The sequence below is a fragment of the Anthonomus grandis genome, chromosome 8, assembly GCF_022605725.1.
Source record: "Anthonomus grandis grandis chromosome 8, icAntGran1.3, whole genome shotgun sequence".
In the NCBI taxonomy this organism is placed as follows: domain Eukaryota; kingdom Metazoa; phylum Arthropoda; class Insecta; order Coleoptera; family Curculionidae; genus Anthonomus; species Anthonomus grandis.
In genome coordinates, this window is record NC_065553.1 from 20700225 (window position 1) to 20717548 (window position 17324).

The 17324-nt window shown below is 33.1% G+C and overlaps 1 protein-coding gene across 4 annotated transcripts in view; it reads left to right on the plus strand.

Annotated features, from left to right (window-relative positions):
- LOC126739137 (titin-like) overlaps nt 1–17324 on the plus strand; it is a 67049-nt gene that overhangs the window by 40559 nt on the left and 9166 nt on the right. For all 4 annotated transcript variants that reach the window (XM_050444671.1, XM_050444673.1, XM_050444672.1 and 1 more), the window contains 4 exons: nt 4632–4972; nt 7903–8275; nt 9768–10171; nt 15348–15621. In XM_050444671.1, coding sequence (XP_050300628.1) covers nt 4632–4972; nt 7903–8275; nt 9768–10171; nt 15348–15621 — 1392 coding nt within the window. The remainder of the gene's footprint in view (nt 1–4631; nt 4973–7902; nt 8276–9767; nt 10172–15347; nt 15622–17324) is intronic.

Here is a 17324-nt window from a genome sequence, read left to right on the forward strand (position 1 = left end):
GCTGAATAGTGAGCTTCAAAATTATTTCCAGCATTTTTTTTTGGCTGCTTCTATAACAGAATTTGACCATTATTCGACCATTATTAGGTGCTAAGATATATAGTACAGTCAATCTGTAACTTTTTTTTGGCAAAAATAGGCAAAGTCTTGATACTTTGCCAAAAGCTAGTGTTCCTTATGAAAGCTCAAAAACAAAAAGTTGCGATCCCTTCCCCCGTACTTTTCTGGAAAACTCAAAAGTTTTTTGTAACCAATTTTTTTGCAAAAACCGTGGGTTTTAGAGAAAAAAGTCCGAAACAAAAAATGTTTATGGTTCAATTGCCTAGAACTTTTATTCCAGGATCTTTTCTGTAAAATCAAATGCGCAGAAGATAGAGGGCGCTAAAGTCACCTAAAATTATTTTTCGAAAATTTCGTCCTGAAATAATATTTTTTCATTGTTTCAAACAGATGTGTGCATTTTTTTTTCAATATCTCGTTATTGAGATACAACGCGTTTATTTTCTAAAAATCGCATTAGATCAATATGAATGGCACTTAATAATTTTCTGGAGCTGTTATATTTCACTTAACGTTCCCGGGCCATAATCCTATGATATGCTTATGCTATAAACATATCATATTTTGGAAACATATCCCATCAAGTTGCTTGAGAGTTTGTCGAGGGACTCCGATGAGCGGTTGCGTGTTTGTTTCAGGACCTCGAATAATTTATCTAAATCTCTAGTCAACACCAAAGATAAAATTTCCGTCACACACAGATTTGGTGTTTACGGACTAAAATGTTTTCATCCTAACTGCAATGTGTGCTACATCGGACAAAGCGGAAGGAGAATCGAGACAAGAGGGCAGGATACCGAGGTGCTCCATGTTTGTCAGAAGGGGTTAAGGTTGGATCTTTTGGAAATCCTGGAAATAAATAAAGCCATCAAATCACCAGTTTACACTCGCATTAATGAGCAAACTTAATTTGAGAGCAACACTTTCTTTAATTCCTTAGGTCCTAACAGTAACGCTGACATTTGATTTGATTTGACTTATTAACACACATTTCTTTGTTTATTTATTTACACCCTATAACACTACAGTCCGATGGTTCTCTCTCACTCGCTCCCAGTATTGAGTAGAAATCTGCTAATCTCATATTGTTCAATTTTTTTATAATTTTAACTGTTCACTAGATGTCGTGCAATGTACCATTCAAGTATTGTTTGTTATTGTTTAAGATTTGTGTATGTGTTAAATAACTCAGTAAGTATTTTACAATTTTATAATTTTTTCTGTATTTTTTATGTCACCTGTCAAGGAAAAATAATTTTCGTATATGTTTTTGAACTGTTTGTAATATATTTTAGAGTCTGATGATGATAATATAATATTTTCAATATTATATTGACTCCACTTCGGAATGGACTTTTTCCTGAATTAATATTTAGTGTGATAATCTATTGTTTAACTACTGCTTGCATTCTTCTAGGGAATGATTTAATTAAATTTTCTCTTATTGTCCTGTCTATACCGGCCCAGTCTTCAAGAAGTTTTTGAAATAACTCGTCAGCATTTTTGACCGTTCCAGAGTCACGAACTTTGCGATCCAGAAGTTCCCATAAATTCTCAATCGGATTTAAATCTGGACTTTGGCCTGGCCACTTTAATAATGTAATTTTATCTTGCTCCAACCATGCCTTTACCAACTTCTGAAGTGTGCTTAGGATCGTTGTCCTGTTGAAACATAAAATTGACTGACATTTATTGAAATTGTGGAGAGCTCCATTACATCCCGCAGAATATCCCGATACATGAACCGGTCCATTTTTCCTACCACCCGATGAAGAGGGCCCGTATTATACCAAGAAAAGCAGCCGCACACCATCAGGTTACCACCACCACGCTTAATTGTTGGTCGAATATACTTCTCAATTTTTGGCTCTTTGGTAGGCGAACATGTACTATTCTGTCACTAGAAAATAGATTATATTTGTATTCATCGCTGAACAGTGCCTGCTTCCAATCCTGCACTATCCAGTTAAGCTGATCTAGTGAAAATTGTAGGAGTAGTTTTACGTTCTTTTTTCGCAGTAAGGGTTTTTTTTGCAGGTCTGTAGCCCTTAAGGCCACTAGAACATAGTCTTCCTCGTACTGTCCTAGGTATTATCGGTATATTAGTACCCGAGGTATTGGAAGGCTCAGTTTCATTGCGTCTTAAAAAATGGGTCATTATGAGCAATATTTAAAATTCACTTATTCACTCGGGCAGTAGTAGCTTTAGGCCTTTCAGAGCTTTTTCCTGGAATGTATGACCAAGGATTGTGTATGTTTTAATGAATCGTGAGACGGTGTTTTTTGGAACTTTCAATCTTGTAGAAATATTATACTCCTTAATAACCTGTTTGTAAAAGTCTATATCTGATTTTGCCATCTTAACACAAATATATCGCTAATCGCTATAAATTTAATTGACCTGAACACTGGCTATTAAAAAACTACATAAAAAATACATATTTAAAGATTTAAATAAACCGTTCCAAGCACTTTGACCAGGATATACATTTAAACTATTTCTTTAATAAACTATTGTCCAAACAAAGATAAGTAAAAAATATATTCTGTGGTATTTTGTTTATTTAATGATCTATTTAGTTATCTAGTAATACATTTACAATACTGTTAATACTTACAAAATTGAAAAATCCAACCATTATGGCCAATTCTGTAATTTACCAAAAAATTGTGCTATTCCCCCCCTCCTCGGATGAGTTTTGTTTTACTCAAACAATTTTTGGATTCTAGTTCTTACGAAAACTACTGAATTTAAAGAAAACTTTCTAAGACAAAAAAAGTTTTGAATATAGTTGTCTCCCAATTACTACCTGTGTTTGTCACTGTACATCAATAATTGTACAAGATAGAGGGCGACAAAGACGGAAAAATGTTCATTTCAAATTTTTATAGTAGCACAATGGTTTTTTGGAACTGTACTTGACATAAATATTTAATGTCCATATTTTATAAAGTACAGATTAGTTACTTTTACTTTTTGGTAACCATGTATTATATTACGTACTTACCTGTAACTGAATATTCCTTTAAGCGAATTTGAAGGTTCATTAGGATGAATTTAAGAAGCGAATGATTAATAATGCATTAGAAATTTTTAGTTTCTTGCACATTAAACGAATATTTAATAGCGATTAGCTCTTTACATATTTGAAAATCCTACGATTGAGGTGCCGGATTCCATAACGTTCTGAGTCCTGGGTAAAGTAAATGGCACTTTATTTTAATTCGTGGAGCAGTGGATTGTTAAAAAATTTATAGAATAAAGTTATCAATTACGAATAATCATCAATAGTTTCTCAAAGCAAAGAGCAATTTAAATTTAAAAGAAATTTACTACTGTAATTTCTCTGGTATACCGGTTTGTTCCATTTTATATATTTTAATTGTAATCCCTCCTCTATGTAACTACCCTTTAACGTTTTTATCCCCGTGATTACTTTTTTAATTTCACGAGAGAGAACTACGACTTGGAGCCCTGAAATGAATTAAGTATAATTCGAAACGTTGGCTAGAAACAAATAGTTTTCTTTAACAATTGACCTATACACAAAATACCACTTCTAATACAAAATCTCTGGTCACAAATTTACAAGAATAACAAGTACACTACGTTTGCCAAAAAGTAATGAAATCAGATCAAAAGTCACTCATTATTCTCATATATTTATAAGGTGATTATAATGAGTTCCAAAAACTTTCTTGTATGACGGCGAATTGAACGGCATTGGGTGGTTTTTGATGAAAAAATAATTTGATCCAGCGAAAAAAGGTCGTTTCATGACTTTTTTCTTAATCTTCTTCATGTTTTGTTTTTTTTAGTCGATGGCTTCACGGGATTCTTTTTGCGCTTTAGAAATTGATGACACTTTCAGCTACGGTCACTTTTTCGACATCTTGGTCATTACTCTCATTAGTAATTGTAGACAATTATGTGCTAAACTTTTTTGTCTTAGAAATTTTTCTTTAAATTGAGTAGTTTTCATAAGAAATAGAATTCAAAAATATTTTGAGTACACCAAAAATTATTCAAGGAGGGGGGAATGACAGAATTTTTGGTAAATTACATACTTCGGGAACGTTAAGTGAAATAGAACAACCCCAATAAATTATTACATACGAATCATATTGATATAATTCGATTTTTGGAAAATAAACGCGCTGTATCTCGATAAGCAGATATTGGGAAAAAATTTATACATGATTTTTAAAGGTTTTTTGAGTTCTACAGGTTGAAAATGTTTGAAACAGTGAATAAAAATTTTTTTGGGATATCCTGTATAAAAATATTACACTTAATTAATTACTTATTTTATTGGATATTACGTCGCTTTTATAGTAAAAATCAATTTAGAAACAAAATGTATCATTGGTTCAATAAAGTATTATTGGTTCATATTTCTTCTAAATACGCGACTAACTCTCTTTTCAATATTTAAGCGTATGAGCTAGTATGTTCCGAATTGATATTTACTTAAATAATATTCATCTTTGTTACTTTTAGGAATCTCTGCCACACATGAAAAAACTTATTGGTTCTTGTGTGGGAATCATAAAAATTTTTAATATTACAGCACAAGCAACTCCACAATCACCAAAACCGTCGACGGTCCAACAAACGATGGACTCGATGATCGGGGGTTGCACTTTGGAGGCCACCTTAGACGAGCCGAACTTGCAGGATCTTTTCCAATGTAACACGATCCACGAACGGGGCATTTCCAACATAAAATCGGTCGGGGTGGAGGATTCCGTGGAGATCGATGCATTAGACGAACCGAATCACGCTTTGCAGGCCCTCTTTTGTCTGCACAGCTCGAAGCTGCAAGACGCGGACTTAAAGTCGTTGGATATCGATGATGTGGTTATTAGAGAGGCTGAGGCTCAATTGAATACCAGTGGGGACAGTGACAAGGTAACGTTTTGTTTTGTCTATTATGCTCGAAGGTGTCTCGATCTTAGAACATTGAATGCCTAGAATAAGCCTAGCTGTAAGCCATAGGCGAGGTTGCTTGAGTTCACCATCTCGCAGACAATGATGGCAAATCGACTTTTCAATTTTTCATTCAATATATAATTTTCTTAATCCACTACATATTTTTTTAAAGTGTTGTATTTTGTAACAGGTAAAAAATGTACTCTTTAAAAGTTTCATTTATTTGCTGACTAATAATATATACTTTGAGAGTAATCAACAAATTTTTCAGAATAAAAAAAGATTCCTGACAAAAAAGTTAATGGAAAAAAAGTAACTTGGCAAAGTAGAATACCTCTATGTTTACAATGCACGTATCCAAAGTTGGCATTTTATGTTGTTTTTTTCTAGATATTTTTTCATATCTGTGAAGCTAGCGTCTGATCGATATCCAGCAACCAAAATCTGGAACGTAGAATATGTCGTTCGGCAGCAACCTATTTATAGTCCGCGCCCGAAATACGGGCATTATATTGATTAAATAATAATGGCGCCGACTGTATGTTGCTGGCAAACGACATATGCTGCGTTCTCAATTTTGGTTGCTGGATATCGACCAGATACTACCTTCATTTTTGCATACATTAATTTTGTGGCATTTCGGGTTCGAATAAGCAATAAATTTGCTAGATTATAATAATATACTTAATTACTATTTTGGTATCCAATACTCAATAGATACTTCACAAATATGCCGTATTTTATATTATAACCTAGAAGGATGATACATACCATTGACACCTAACTCGCCTGCGAAAGGAACAATTTGATTTTCCTTTTTTCCAATATATGTGACCCACTTCAGACTTCTTTATCCTTTTTTTTTTAATCAAAAAGGGAGTTTTAAGTCTTAATACTAATTAAACAAAATATCCTCTCTGCCCCCTGTGTAGATTTTGCGCTCAATCCAAAGCAGCCAATATTTATTATAGTGTATTCAATGTTCTAAGGTCTGGATCTTCTCGAGAAAGTCTGTGAAAAGACACACAATACTCGTTTATCTTATCACATTCTTTTTCTGACGGTACGGGAAATGTATGGTCTCGTTGATATCGCCGCACAAGTCAGAAAAGTACTTAAGTCTGTTCAGCTCGAAAACGGAGAAAATTGACGATGGGACGTCGTGGATGGGACACAAATTACTCAAAAATTTTATTACAAATTTATTTTTGTTTAAAAATATTATTTTAAAGAGAACAAAAATTTTTAAGTGTTTAGCATATATTTTTGTAGGTAATTATGAACTAATGTTTAATATTAGAAATATTTTTTTCAATTATGTTGATGTGTTTGACCAATTTCTATTATTTTGTCTGCTAATGGCTTAAAAAAATGGCACGGTTGAAGACCTGAAATGGCCAAACCATTTTCCCATCGACTGGTTATATTTCTTTATTTTTTTGAATATCTTCGCTGGATACATATTATATGAGATTTATAGTGGTCTTCGAATTACCATTGATTTAAGCTTAGGGTCGTTATCCTGCTGATATATCTAGGACAATAGTAATTTATCCTCAGCCAATGGTAGCATTACATTTTTTAAAATATCTAAATACAAAAATTTTTCCACAATACCCTCAATAAAATGTAATGGTCCTACCCAGAAAAGCTACTCCATATCATGCAGAATCTACGACCATGCTTTACAGTAGGCTTTGTATACTTTGGATCAAATTTTTTACCTTCTGGACGATGTACCCACGATGTCCATCAGACCCAAAAAATTTACTTTCTTTAGTAAAAAGAACTTTTTTCCAGTCGTTGGTTGTCCATTGCAAATATTTTTTCGCAAAGTTGAGTCGGGCCTTCTGGTTCTTCCTTCTATTTTTTAGCGGCTCTTCTCCTATATAATTCTGTTTCTCTTAGACATCTTTGTATAATCTTAGAATTAACATTAACACCAGGCAATTCACTTAAAATTTTTTTTGCCGATTTGTGGGGATCAGACTGGGCAATTTTTTATGATCATTTCAATTTTTTTGGTTTTTTATTTTCTCGGGAGACCATTTTTTTAATGCTCTTTAACGAATTTCGTGTTTTAAAATTAGAAATTGGCTTGCCTACAACAGATTTATGCAAACTAAGCATTTTGCTTATGTCCACTTGTTGTGTACAAAGATCTTTCAACAAATATCTTCCGCGAGGCACATTCACTTAAAAACTATTAATAGGTCTCACGTACAGCGAAATAAATACTAAATTTGGTTAATTCTTATGTGAGTTTCTCTATTTAGGTCCGTATATATTTAAATATTATACTAAAATAGGCAACTGATAAAAGGAATGTGGAAAGTGATAGAAAACACGCCGTTGTTAAGAGTGACAATATTTTTAGGAAATAGTAATTTAAATACTGAAGGTTTTGCAATATAAGGAATTCTAAAAAGTTTCTCTACTTTTGTCCGATAGTGTATATCTCTAAAACTTTAGACACCTCTAATAAGTGGACCCTTTTGTGGAAATACAAGAAAATAGGTTTTTCGGTCAGTTGTTGTATATAGAGTAGCACCAAAAGTTAGGTATTTACCAATATAGTAACCCTTAAGTGGCCTCCTCTAAAAATTGGCCATAAAAAATAGCATAGCCTTGTTTCTCATACTAGAAAACCTTCCTTATGCCAAATTTTATGCCAAAATCTGAAATGCTTCTTAAGCAATAATTAAAAATAGTATCTCCAGTTTCGAGATTTTTCCACCTTTTGCAGGCACCCTGTTATGTATTGTTTGAGTCTACACATTCTTTCTCAAACCCTTTCTGTATGGACTGTATGGTCTGTATGGACACAATAGGTCTACTTATTATGTGGTTCAATGCATCCTTAAGCATTTAATTTCTTTATGAATAATTTTTTTTAAAATCTATTTCAGGCGAAAATTAAACCGGTGATCAACAAGGAACAAGAAAAGCTGAAAACGCAAAAATCCGATAAGAGAACGTTGACTTTTATCCAATTGAAAGCCCTTAAGAAACCGATCGAAGTTAAGAAACCCCAGCCAATGATAATCCCTACGAGAACGTCGAATAGATCGAGACCGAAACCACCGCCGAGGAGGAAAATCGTCGATTTCGCGGGGCCGGTTCAGGGTTTTGTGACGGTGAAACCTCCCCACGAGTTACTAGTGACCGAGGAGGGATCGACTATCAAACAAATGGTGGTAAAAGTCGAAGAAAATGTTGAAAAACTGCCTGAAATTATTAATGTAGAAGTGACTAAGGATGATAGGGTGTCTGCGACAATAAGTAAGTATACAAGGTCTATTGACATAAATAGATAGTTAGTAGTTAATCCTTAAATCAGCGAAAGCAAGAATTTTTGCTCGAAAGTTTTAGTAGTTGATAAGACGATGGAAGAACTCTGTAATATTACGGATCTCTGTTAAATGTATGTACTTTTATGTCAGTATTGATTGACAAAATTGAGATATTACAAAATTAATACATTTCATAGTAGTTTTTAATCAGCTCACTAAAACAGCTGGATGCGCACATATAGATTTATAACTTAGGAAGAGCCTTAAACTTAAAATAAAAACATTTCCACGACTTTAAAAAAGTAATAATTTCATATAAATAGATTCAATAAAGTAAATGAAATAACTCAAGAGTGGACGCTTTCACCGAACGCCATAAAATAAGAACATGATTTGTTCGTTTTGAAATATCTAGTGAAGATAACTTAACTTATTATAAACCTATACATTTCTAGTAAAATTATTGTTTAATTTATATTATAATTCATTATGTATACAGCAATATATTTTGTTAGACTTTTCAGATACAACTTCTGCTTTGACATGTGTTTACTTTCTTGTTATACTGTCAAGAGACCTTTGGTTTGCTCTCCTCTATAAATGGTTCTGTGTCAAAATATCAAAGGGGTCTGATTTCAAAAAAATGTCATCTGTCGTTCTTATTAAAAGACCTTGATTTTGACCTTATTTCTTTGAATTTCCTGTCATCTTTTGGTTTCGGCTTATTTCTTATCATTTTTAAATTCATAGAGTCTATAGATAAAAAGGGATTTTGAATAGTTAAGCTTTGGATCAACAAAAACCATCTTCTTTGCTTGAAAGCATTGACTTGGCAATAGTTGATAAGCCGATGGAAGAACTCTGTAATATTGTGGATTTCTGTAAATATATACAGTTTTATATCAGTATTATTAAACTATTACATTAAATATAAGTATTTAAAATCAAAGTTTGTTACATCTATTTCACTCTTAGGCAACGAACTTCACACTAATGGTAAATGCATTTTATCTGATCTTTTGTTTAGATCACCTATCATTCTTGTTACAGTGTCAAAGAAGATCCTTATCATTGGCCTTCTTTGCTTGAATATGCTGTCATCCTTATGATACTGTCAAAAGTTCTTTGCTTTAATTTTGTTTTATTCGTGTTACCCGTCATTCTTGTCAAACATTATTACAATTTGAATAAAATCATATAAAGTACATGAATCAACTCAATTCAGAAACTCACTTATACCTACAGCATTTAGTGAGGATGGCATTGATTATCATTTTATTAAAATTGTATATCTTAGGGTAGTTTAGTCTAATTGATATACTTTTGCATTTTCCATTTAAAATAGTAGATAGCAATTTGTATGTAATACTTTCAATGCCGACTTTCTCCATTTATTTAATGACGATTTTTGAAACTGAAATTCACAATTTCTTATGGCTATATTAATAAAAATAAATAAAATGTCTCTTATAATATTGCAGTTCAAAACAAACCTGAACCTACCATAGAGGAACTACCGAAAGAACCCCCGCCGGTACCGCAAACTATGGATTCGATGATCGGCGGCTGCTCCATAGAACCCAACCTGGACGAGTCGAATTTGCAAGAATTTTTCCGATGTCACACCGCCGGCATGAAACCGGCCGGCGTGGACGATTCGAATTCGAGCATAAGCGGCTCGTTGGACGGCGGGTTGGACGAGTCGAACTTGCAGCCGCTTTTTTATTTGGAACCGGGCAGTTCCAAGCACGAGGAACTTCACTATGCCGACTTGAAGTCTTTGGATATTATCGATGACGTGGTGATCGGGGATACGGAGGAGTCCGAATTAAATACCAGTTTTGATATGAGCCAGTTGGAGGAGGAGACGAAAGGTGCTGAGGAGGTAAGAGTGTGGATGGACATTTTAAACGCATTGAGGAAATAAGCTTTGTTATTAAAAGATATACAGGATGATAAAGATATACAGATAACATTTTCATCTAAGACACCCTGCATATCTTATTATCATTTAATGATTTATATGGGGATTTCGTAAATGGTAAGAGATATAGCTTTTGTATGTTGTTTTAGTGATCCAGTCAAATTTTTTAAAATTTTTAAGGATTTAGTTGGATAAATGGTCAAATAAAATCCAAGCTTTTCAAATTTTTTCCTTTAATTGCCAACGTTTCGGCCTATATTAGGCCTTCTTCAGGGCACTACAAAATTTAAAAAAACATAGTAAAAACACATATAGACAAATTAAAACGGTATGTTATACAGTGGTCAAAAAAATAATGATCAACAATTAAAATACACTAAAAAAACAAATTAAATAAGTATATTAAAACTAAAATCTTACACTATTCAATGACTACTTTAATTGTTTAAATACATCTTCAAAACACAGGGGTAAAAAATTAACAAAAAAAAAATTTTGAGAGTTATAGTTAAAATTAAAAAAATTAAATGGGAACATTTAAATATACTTACAACATAAACATCAAAGCTCTTCGTTTAGTTGTGACAAATAGAACATAGCGGTTTCATAGATTGTATTTGGTTGTTGGGGACTATATCACTGTTAGTACGTAAGTAACAATGTACTTAACTATAATGAATAATATTTTAGCTCTGAGCTTTAATTTTCAAGGTGTTTAAATAATGTAAACAAAACAAAGGTTTTTTTCACTTTTTTTAAGTTATCGTTATAAATATTAGAGAGATAAGAAATATATTTAAGTATGCCTTTAAATGTTGTTAAATGGTTATACAAGGGTTATTTGAAGAGTATTCAAATTTGATTTTTGGGTTTTATTAAATTAATTAAATTTGCGTAATATGTGTTTAGAAGTGTCAATAATAAGCTGTTGTAAAAGAAATTCAGTTGGTGAATATGGGATAATAAATTTTTCTTATTACCTAAGATACACAAAGAAAATGTTCCACTTAGACCAATTGTCAGTTTTGTTGGTTCTCCGTTATATAACCTTTCTAAATAGCTTTCTGAACTGTTACATTTGTAACGAAGTTACAAGATTTTGTCTTTATTTTCTAGTAATAAGGGTAAGCCCAGGCAGTCTTTTATAAGACAACATAGATAAATTTGCTCCGTTAACATTTTAACCTCTAATTTTATAATTTACATAACAAAAAGATACATTTTAAGCTTTACCTATGAGTCATGAGGGGTTTATAATTAAACATACATAAAGTAACCTACTTAAAGAGGTTTCTAGCCTGAATAGTATCCAGGAAAGATTCGATTTTTTATAGGTTATACTTAGTTCTCCGTTGACTATGTTGTAGTCTCTGGCCTTCATTGTTTTCAGTCCTGGTTATTCTTAGGATAATAAAGAACCACAAATGCCTAAAACTGAGAGGGTTTTCATCACTATGCTTCCAGTTTTCCGGTTATTTTCATGAAATTTTCCTTTCATGCTGTTGCATTGTTTACATGTTCTATTTTGCAAGTTTCAAGGTTTACCTACCTTGACAAGCCCTGTTAAGTGAAGGAGCATGCCTGGTGTGGTAAAATATAATATAAATCAGGATTCAGTTTCCCGCGGTTTTCCTGAAAAGCCGGTTTTCTTGTAGACATGTGACCAGATTTTGTCCCGCTGTTTTCACCTAGAAATACGCGGTTTTGAGAGCTGAAACTAAGTTTCTTTACCATATAAGGTCATAGTCTATAAATCCGTACCGTTTTCATAAGGAAAAACTCTATTTTTATAAGTTAATGCATTTTTATCCCACGATTGATTCCGAGAATGATCGTGAGTCGTCGGCATCCAAATTCCTGCGATGGGTATAAAAAGGTTCCAGGTCCACCAAGGTGACACATTCGACGCAGTAAGGTCGTACCATACCTTTCGAGCGAAGTACCAGTAATTTTTCCATATTTCAAATTTAACGGTAATTTTCAATATTTACATTAAAACTTTGTCTTGACGTTGACAGTGTGAATTGGGTTAGGTAAGAGCCACCTGTTGACAGTTGACCGGCCGCTTCCAAGCTCGCGTATTAATATCTTCATCGAATCCATTACTATTGATATCGTTCCGTCCCGTTCCGTTTTATTTAATTTTGAAACTGTTGTTTGGGCCCATCTTTCTTCGTGTTTTGTAGGGCAAGCCACAGTCGCGAATATTATTAACTGGTGCCTGGACACTATCTTTCTTCGTGTTTTGTAGAGCAGGTAGTAAACGGGTGATTAAAACAACGTTTCATTAATTCCGTTCGCGAAAAGTTATATTCTTGTTTGGAAGCGGAGAAACACTCACTGCGGATTCACTTCGTATTTAGTTGATAATTTTTATTATTGACTTTTTATTTTCTGCTCTGTCTGCGACCGTACCGTTCCGTTTAATTATTTTATTGATGAAAACTACTGCTTGGACACTATCTTTCTTCGTGTTTTGTAGGGCAGGCAGTAGCCGCGTTTATTAAGTATTACTTGTCTTCTCAAAGTGGTGAAAGACAAGTAATAACCGAGTCCATGATAATATTATTACTATCCATATATTAACAGGGCAAGGGTAAATGTTGACCGATTGATTGAGATTGCTTCGCTTGATTGGTGTTGAGTTTCCGGCTTTGCTTCACGAATGTCATCCGTAACCGCTTGTACAAAACATCATAACCCCGTCCCTTAAATCATACTATTTTGCGTCATTAATAGTGTTGAATTTTCCGGTACATTTTCCCAAATAACTGCCTGTGCTTAATCATAGTAATGGGGATTGTTCGATTTTAAGGACATTTTTGTTCATTTAGTTTTAAGCAACCAAACCTGTTACTTACTTATTAGTATTTGTAATAATAAAGATTAAGAGCAATAAGATCGCATTATAACCAGACAGTCTACTTTCAATCTCTAATTGGTTTCTGCACTGTCTAAAGGCTTACCCGAGAGGCTAGAGGGGACTTTAAGCTCCTTTAATTACTTAGAGTAGCGCCCGAGGCATTTTGTCAACTTTTTCTCCTAAGTGTACAAAGAAATAATGAGGGGTGTTGACGGATACCCTGCGACGTCAAAGGTTAGAGGGTGGACATACGGCAAGTACGTAAGAACCCCCGCTACACAGTATGCATTTTATAAAGAAATATTACGCACATAACTCTTTTGAAATTGTCTCTGACCTCCAAAACTTTATTATTCCGCAAAATTATATACTAATTTCTTTAGATGCTATTTCTCTATTTACAAAAATTTCAACTGATCTCACCATACAAATTACTCAGAAAAAAATAGCCAGACATGTATATAAATATCGGGCTAAATCTAAAAATTAGGTTTTTATAAAACCTGCAATATTGTTGCCATCTTGAATCCGATTTTAATAAAATTTAGTAGTTTTGGGTTATTTACTATGACCAGTCGATTGACGTAAACGATATTTTTTAGGCAGTTTAAATATTTTTTGCAACCATAGTCAACTTTGTTATTTCTTATGGACGCCATATTGGACTTATACGTCATTAAATAGCACATAAAAAGACCTTTTCAATCATGTATTATCTTGATATGGCGGAAAACATACATTTATTCAAAAAATATATTTTTTCACTTAGTTGGGTGTGAAAACAAATGTCGGGATTATTGTCATGGCGATGTCATCTCTCTGTCAACACTTTTAAAATAATTGTGATATTTTTAAAGTTATTGATCATTGTAATAGGTTTGACATTTTGAATAATTATTTTTTGGTTTATTTTACCAAGATTTATGTTAATCAAGTGTTTTAAAATACGTAAACTATTTCGTTTTTATAATGACTCGTTTAAATCTTGTCCCGAATATGCTAACATCGTTAGCGTCGAGTAAAAATAAAGAGTTTTGGTTAGTGGTAAAACTCTTTCGTAATTTAATTATAGAGTTCATAAACAAAAAACAAAACAAAAAAAACTATTAGCTAGCGCATTTCATTAGTTCCTTCTCTAATAGATGAGAAGATTTTAAAAAAAAATAGTTAAAAAAATTAACTAATTAATTACCTTAACAATCAGTGGTAATTTAAAAACACGTAAAAAAACATATGGGATACATTACTGATTTTCTAACTCTAATAACATTTACTTCACACAAATAGACACTGATAAATTAATTACAATAATTTGACAAAACGTACTCTTGCTTGGTCTTAACCGCAAACTGATAAAAGAGAATACTTATCCTATATCTACGCGATGGTCACAGCTATGCGGTAGTCAAAAAAACATAAAGCAAATATAAAATTTATTTTTGCTGTTTGGCTGTTAATTCTTGCCTATTTTAAGGAAAGGGATTTCTCCCTATTTTTTTATGTAAATCCATGTCTTTACTTCAGTGCCTTAGGAGCTGGAATTAAACCGGCGACACGTCGCACTAAACTAATAGTGTTTTATTCCTACTCCTAAGTTCCCTGCCATTTAAGTTATTTTGACAAAAGCGTCAAAATATGCAATAAATGACTAAATTGAAATCTACTTGCAGTACATTTTGTGGTACGATGCATTTTATGTGTCTCTTTATTGACTTTTGGTGATATTTTTTGCACTGAATCTAAAAAGAAATCGTTAATTTTTTGGGGATCTCTTAGAGAAGGAGTGTAAATCAATATTTTTTTTGTTTTTCTATAAACGTTCATTTCGTTTAGGCTACTCCAAAGTTTCTTGCTATTCTGTGATCTACTAATGTACTCAATCTATGCCTCTTTTTCATTTCGAACCGATTGCGTAAAATAATTTCTCCCCTCTTTATAGTTTTCCCAGTCTTGGGTACTTCTATTTTTTTGATACTTTGAAGAGAGTTTATTGCGATATTGTTTTAAAATTTTTAAAGTTTCTGTAAACCATGGAGCTTTGGCCTTTGTGACGCGAACTGTTCTTAAAGGTGCATTTAAATTAAAACTATTTATACATTTTTTTGAGAAAATTTTAACTTTTTTAACGATATCGTTACGGTTAAATACCTCGTGCCAAGTTATTGGCGCCAAGATTTAGAAGATCTGACTTAAAATGCTGTTGATCAAAGTTCTTATAATTACGATTCGTTACAATTTTAGGTAAAGTTTCAGGCATATATATTTTTTTAACAGGTTCTCGAGGTGCCTTTAAATAACCCTATGGGTGAACACGAAATAGATTTTAAAACCGAGGAGCCCGAGCCGGAACTGAAGATAAAAAACAAAAAGAAAACTTCAAGTAGAACATCGGCCAGGTGCAAACCGAGAAAAGTCCCTTCGGAACGCAGCAGCGTCCGCGTTAGGCCTTTACACGAATTATCCTTAGAAAAACCATGCGTACTCAAGTTGCCGGAGGAGAAAATATTGGATTTACCATCGGCAGATATTGGCGCTTCTGTCAGTTTAGGTAAGAGATTTATTGATTTAGAAAAGATGCTTTGAATTTATTTTTAAAAATCCTTAGGCTATGCTTTCATTGAAACAGATAATTATTTTCAACTATAGATTGATTTCAACTATAGATATAGATGGTACGTTATCCGTTTTCTGAAAATTTGGTAGCCATGGTAACAGACAATGCTTTATCGGTCAAAATTATTTTAAGCTCTGCAGCGTTGCCGCTTATATAAAAAAATGGGAACACCTTTGATTTTCTAAAGGCAATGCCCTATAAATTTTTAGATATTTTGATTCCCTGCTTCATTAAGTCTTTTTCAATTATAATACCTACTTCTAGCGGTTTTTAAGAAGAAAAAAAAATTTGCGGGTTAGCACCTGCCCATAGAGAATAGCATTTTCTCTTGACAACATTGCCGGTCTCTAGATTCTATTACATATTCTATAATATACTCGGCATTCTAGATTCTGTGTATTGTTTAGTTTATATCTTCCATCATCATTAAAGTAGCACATCAAAATCAACCAAAAACTCAAGTACCAAGTAGTTACTGGGTTTTGCTGCGATAATTATAGTTACTATCTTTTTCGTTAGAAAATCGAGTTATTTTTTTGCTAAATTATGTTACCCTTAGTACTAAATTGCAGGTCTTTGTTAAGAAATTCTGCTCGAACAACAAGGCAAATAAAATATAGGGCAATATTTCTTATATCCCTAGATTTTAAGAATGCGGCATTGGCAAATTCTGATGTCCTTCATAAATTATCTTGCCTTGTTATAAAATTAAGTCAGTTGCGCCTAATTATACAAATGTACATATTTTTATCTGAAAGGCAAACAACCAACAAAATTAAGTTAATATCATCACCCCCCTTCTTGAACCTCTAAAAACGGATCGGCAGTTTGGATTTAGACCACGCAAATCTACGGAGCTGAATCTTCTTACTCAGGTGGACTTTTTGTTGGATGCCTTGGAGAAGGGATATCAACTGGATACAATATATACAGATTTCTCCAAGGCATTCGACAAGGTACCTCACAATATTTTGTTGCATAAACTAAAAATGATTGGTATTAATGAGCCTTTATTATTCTGCTTCAAGAGCTATTTAACTCATCGTAGGCTGATTGTTAAAATTGGTAATTTCTTTTTTAAACTATTCAGGTACCATCTGGAGTGCCTCAAGGCTCTCATCTCGGGCCACTTCTATTTTTATTAATGATATAGATGAATGCTTCACTAGCTGCCTATTTTTGTTGTTTGCCGATGATCTGAAATTGAGTTGTATAATCGAGTCCCCTGATGATTGTGACAAATTACGATATTATCTAAATAATTTGGTAGTTTGGTGTGAAGAAAATGGTGTGGAACTTAATCCAGCTAAATGTAAAATAATGACCTTTTGTTGTTCTAGAAATTCTATTAATTTCGACTACAAGATCGGTTGTTATACCCTTGAAAGAGCTCTTCTTTTTAAGGATTTAGGTGTCACTTTCGATACAAGCTTACAATTTTCTCATCACTTAGATAGTGTTATCAATAAAGCTTTCCGAATGCTTGGTTTTGTTGGGAGATGTACTCAAGACTTCACAAGTATTGCCGCTTTGAAAACACCCTGGTTCATCCTAATCTGGTATATGCCTCCTGTATGTGGTCTCCATTCTATGGGGTACGTATTCATTCTCTTCAACTAGTTGAACACAAATTTTTA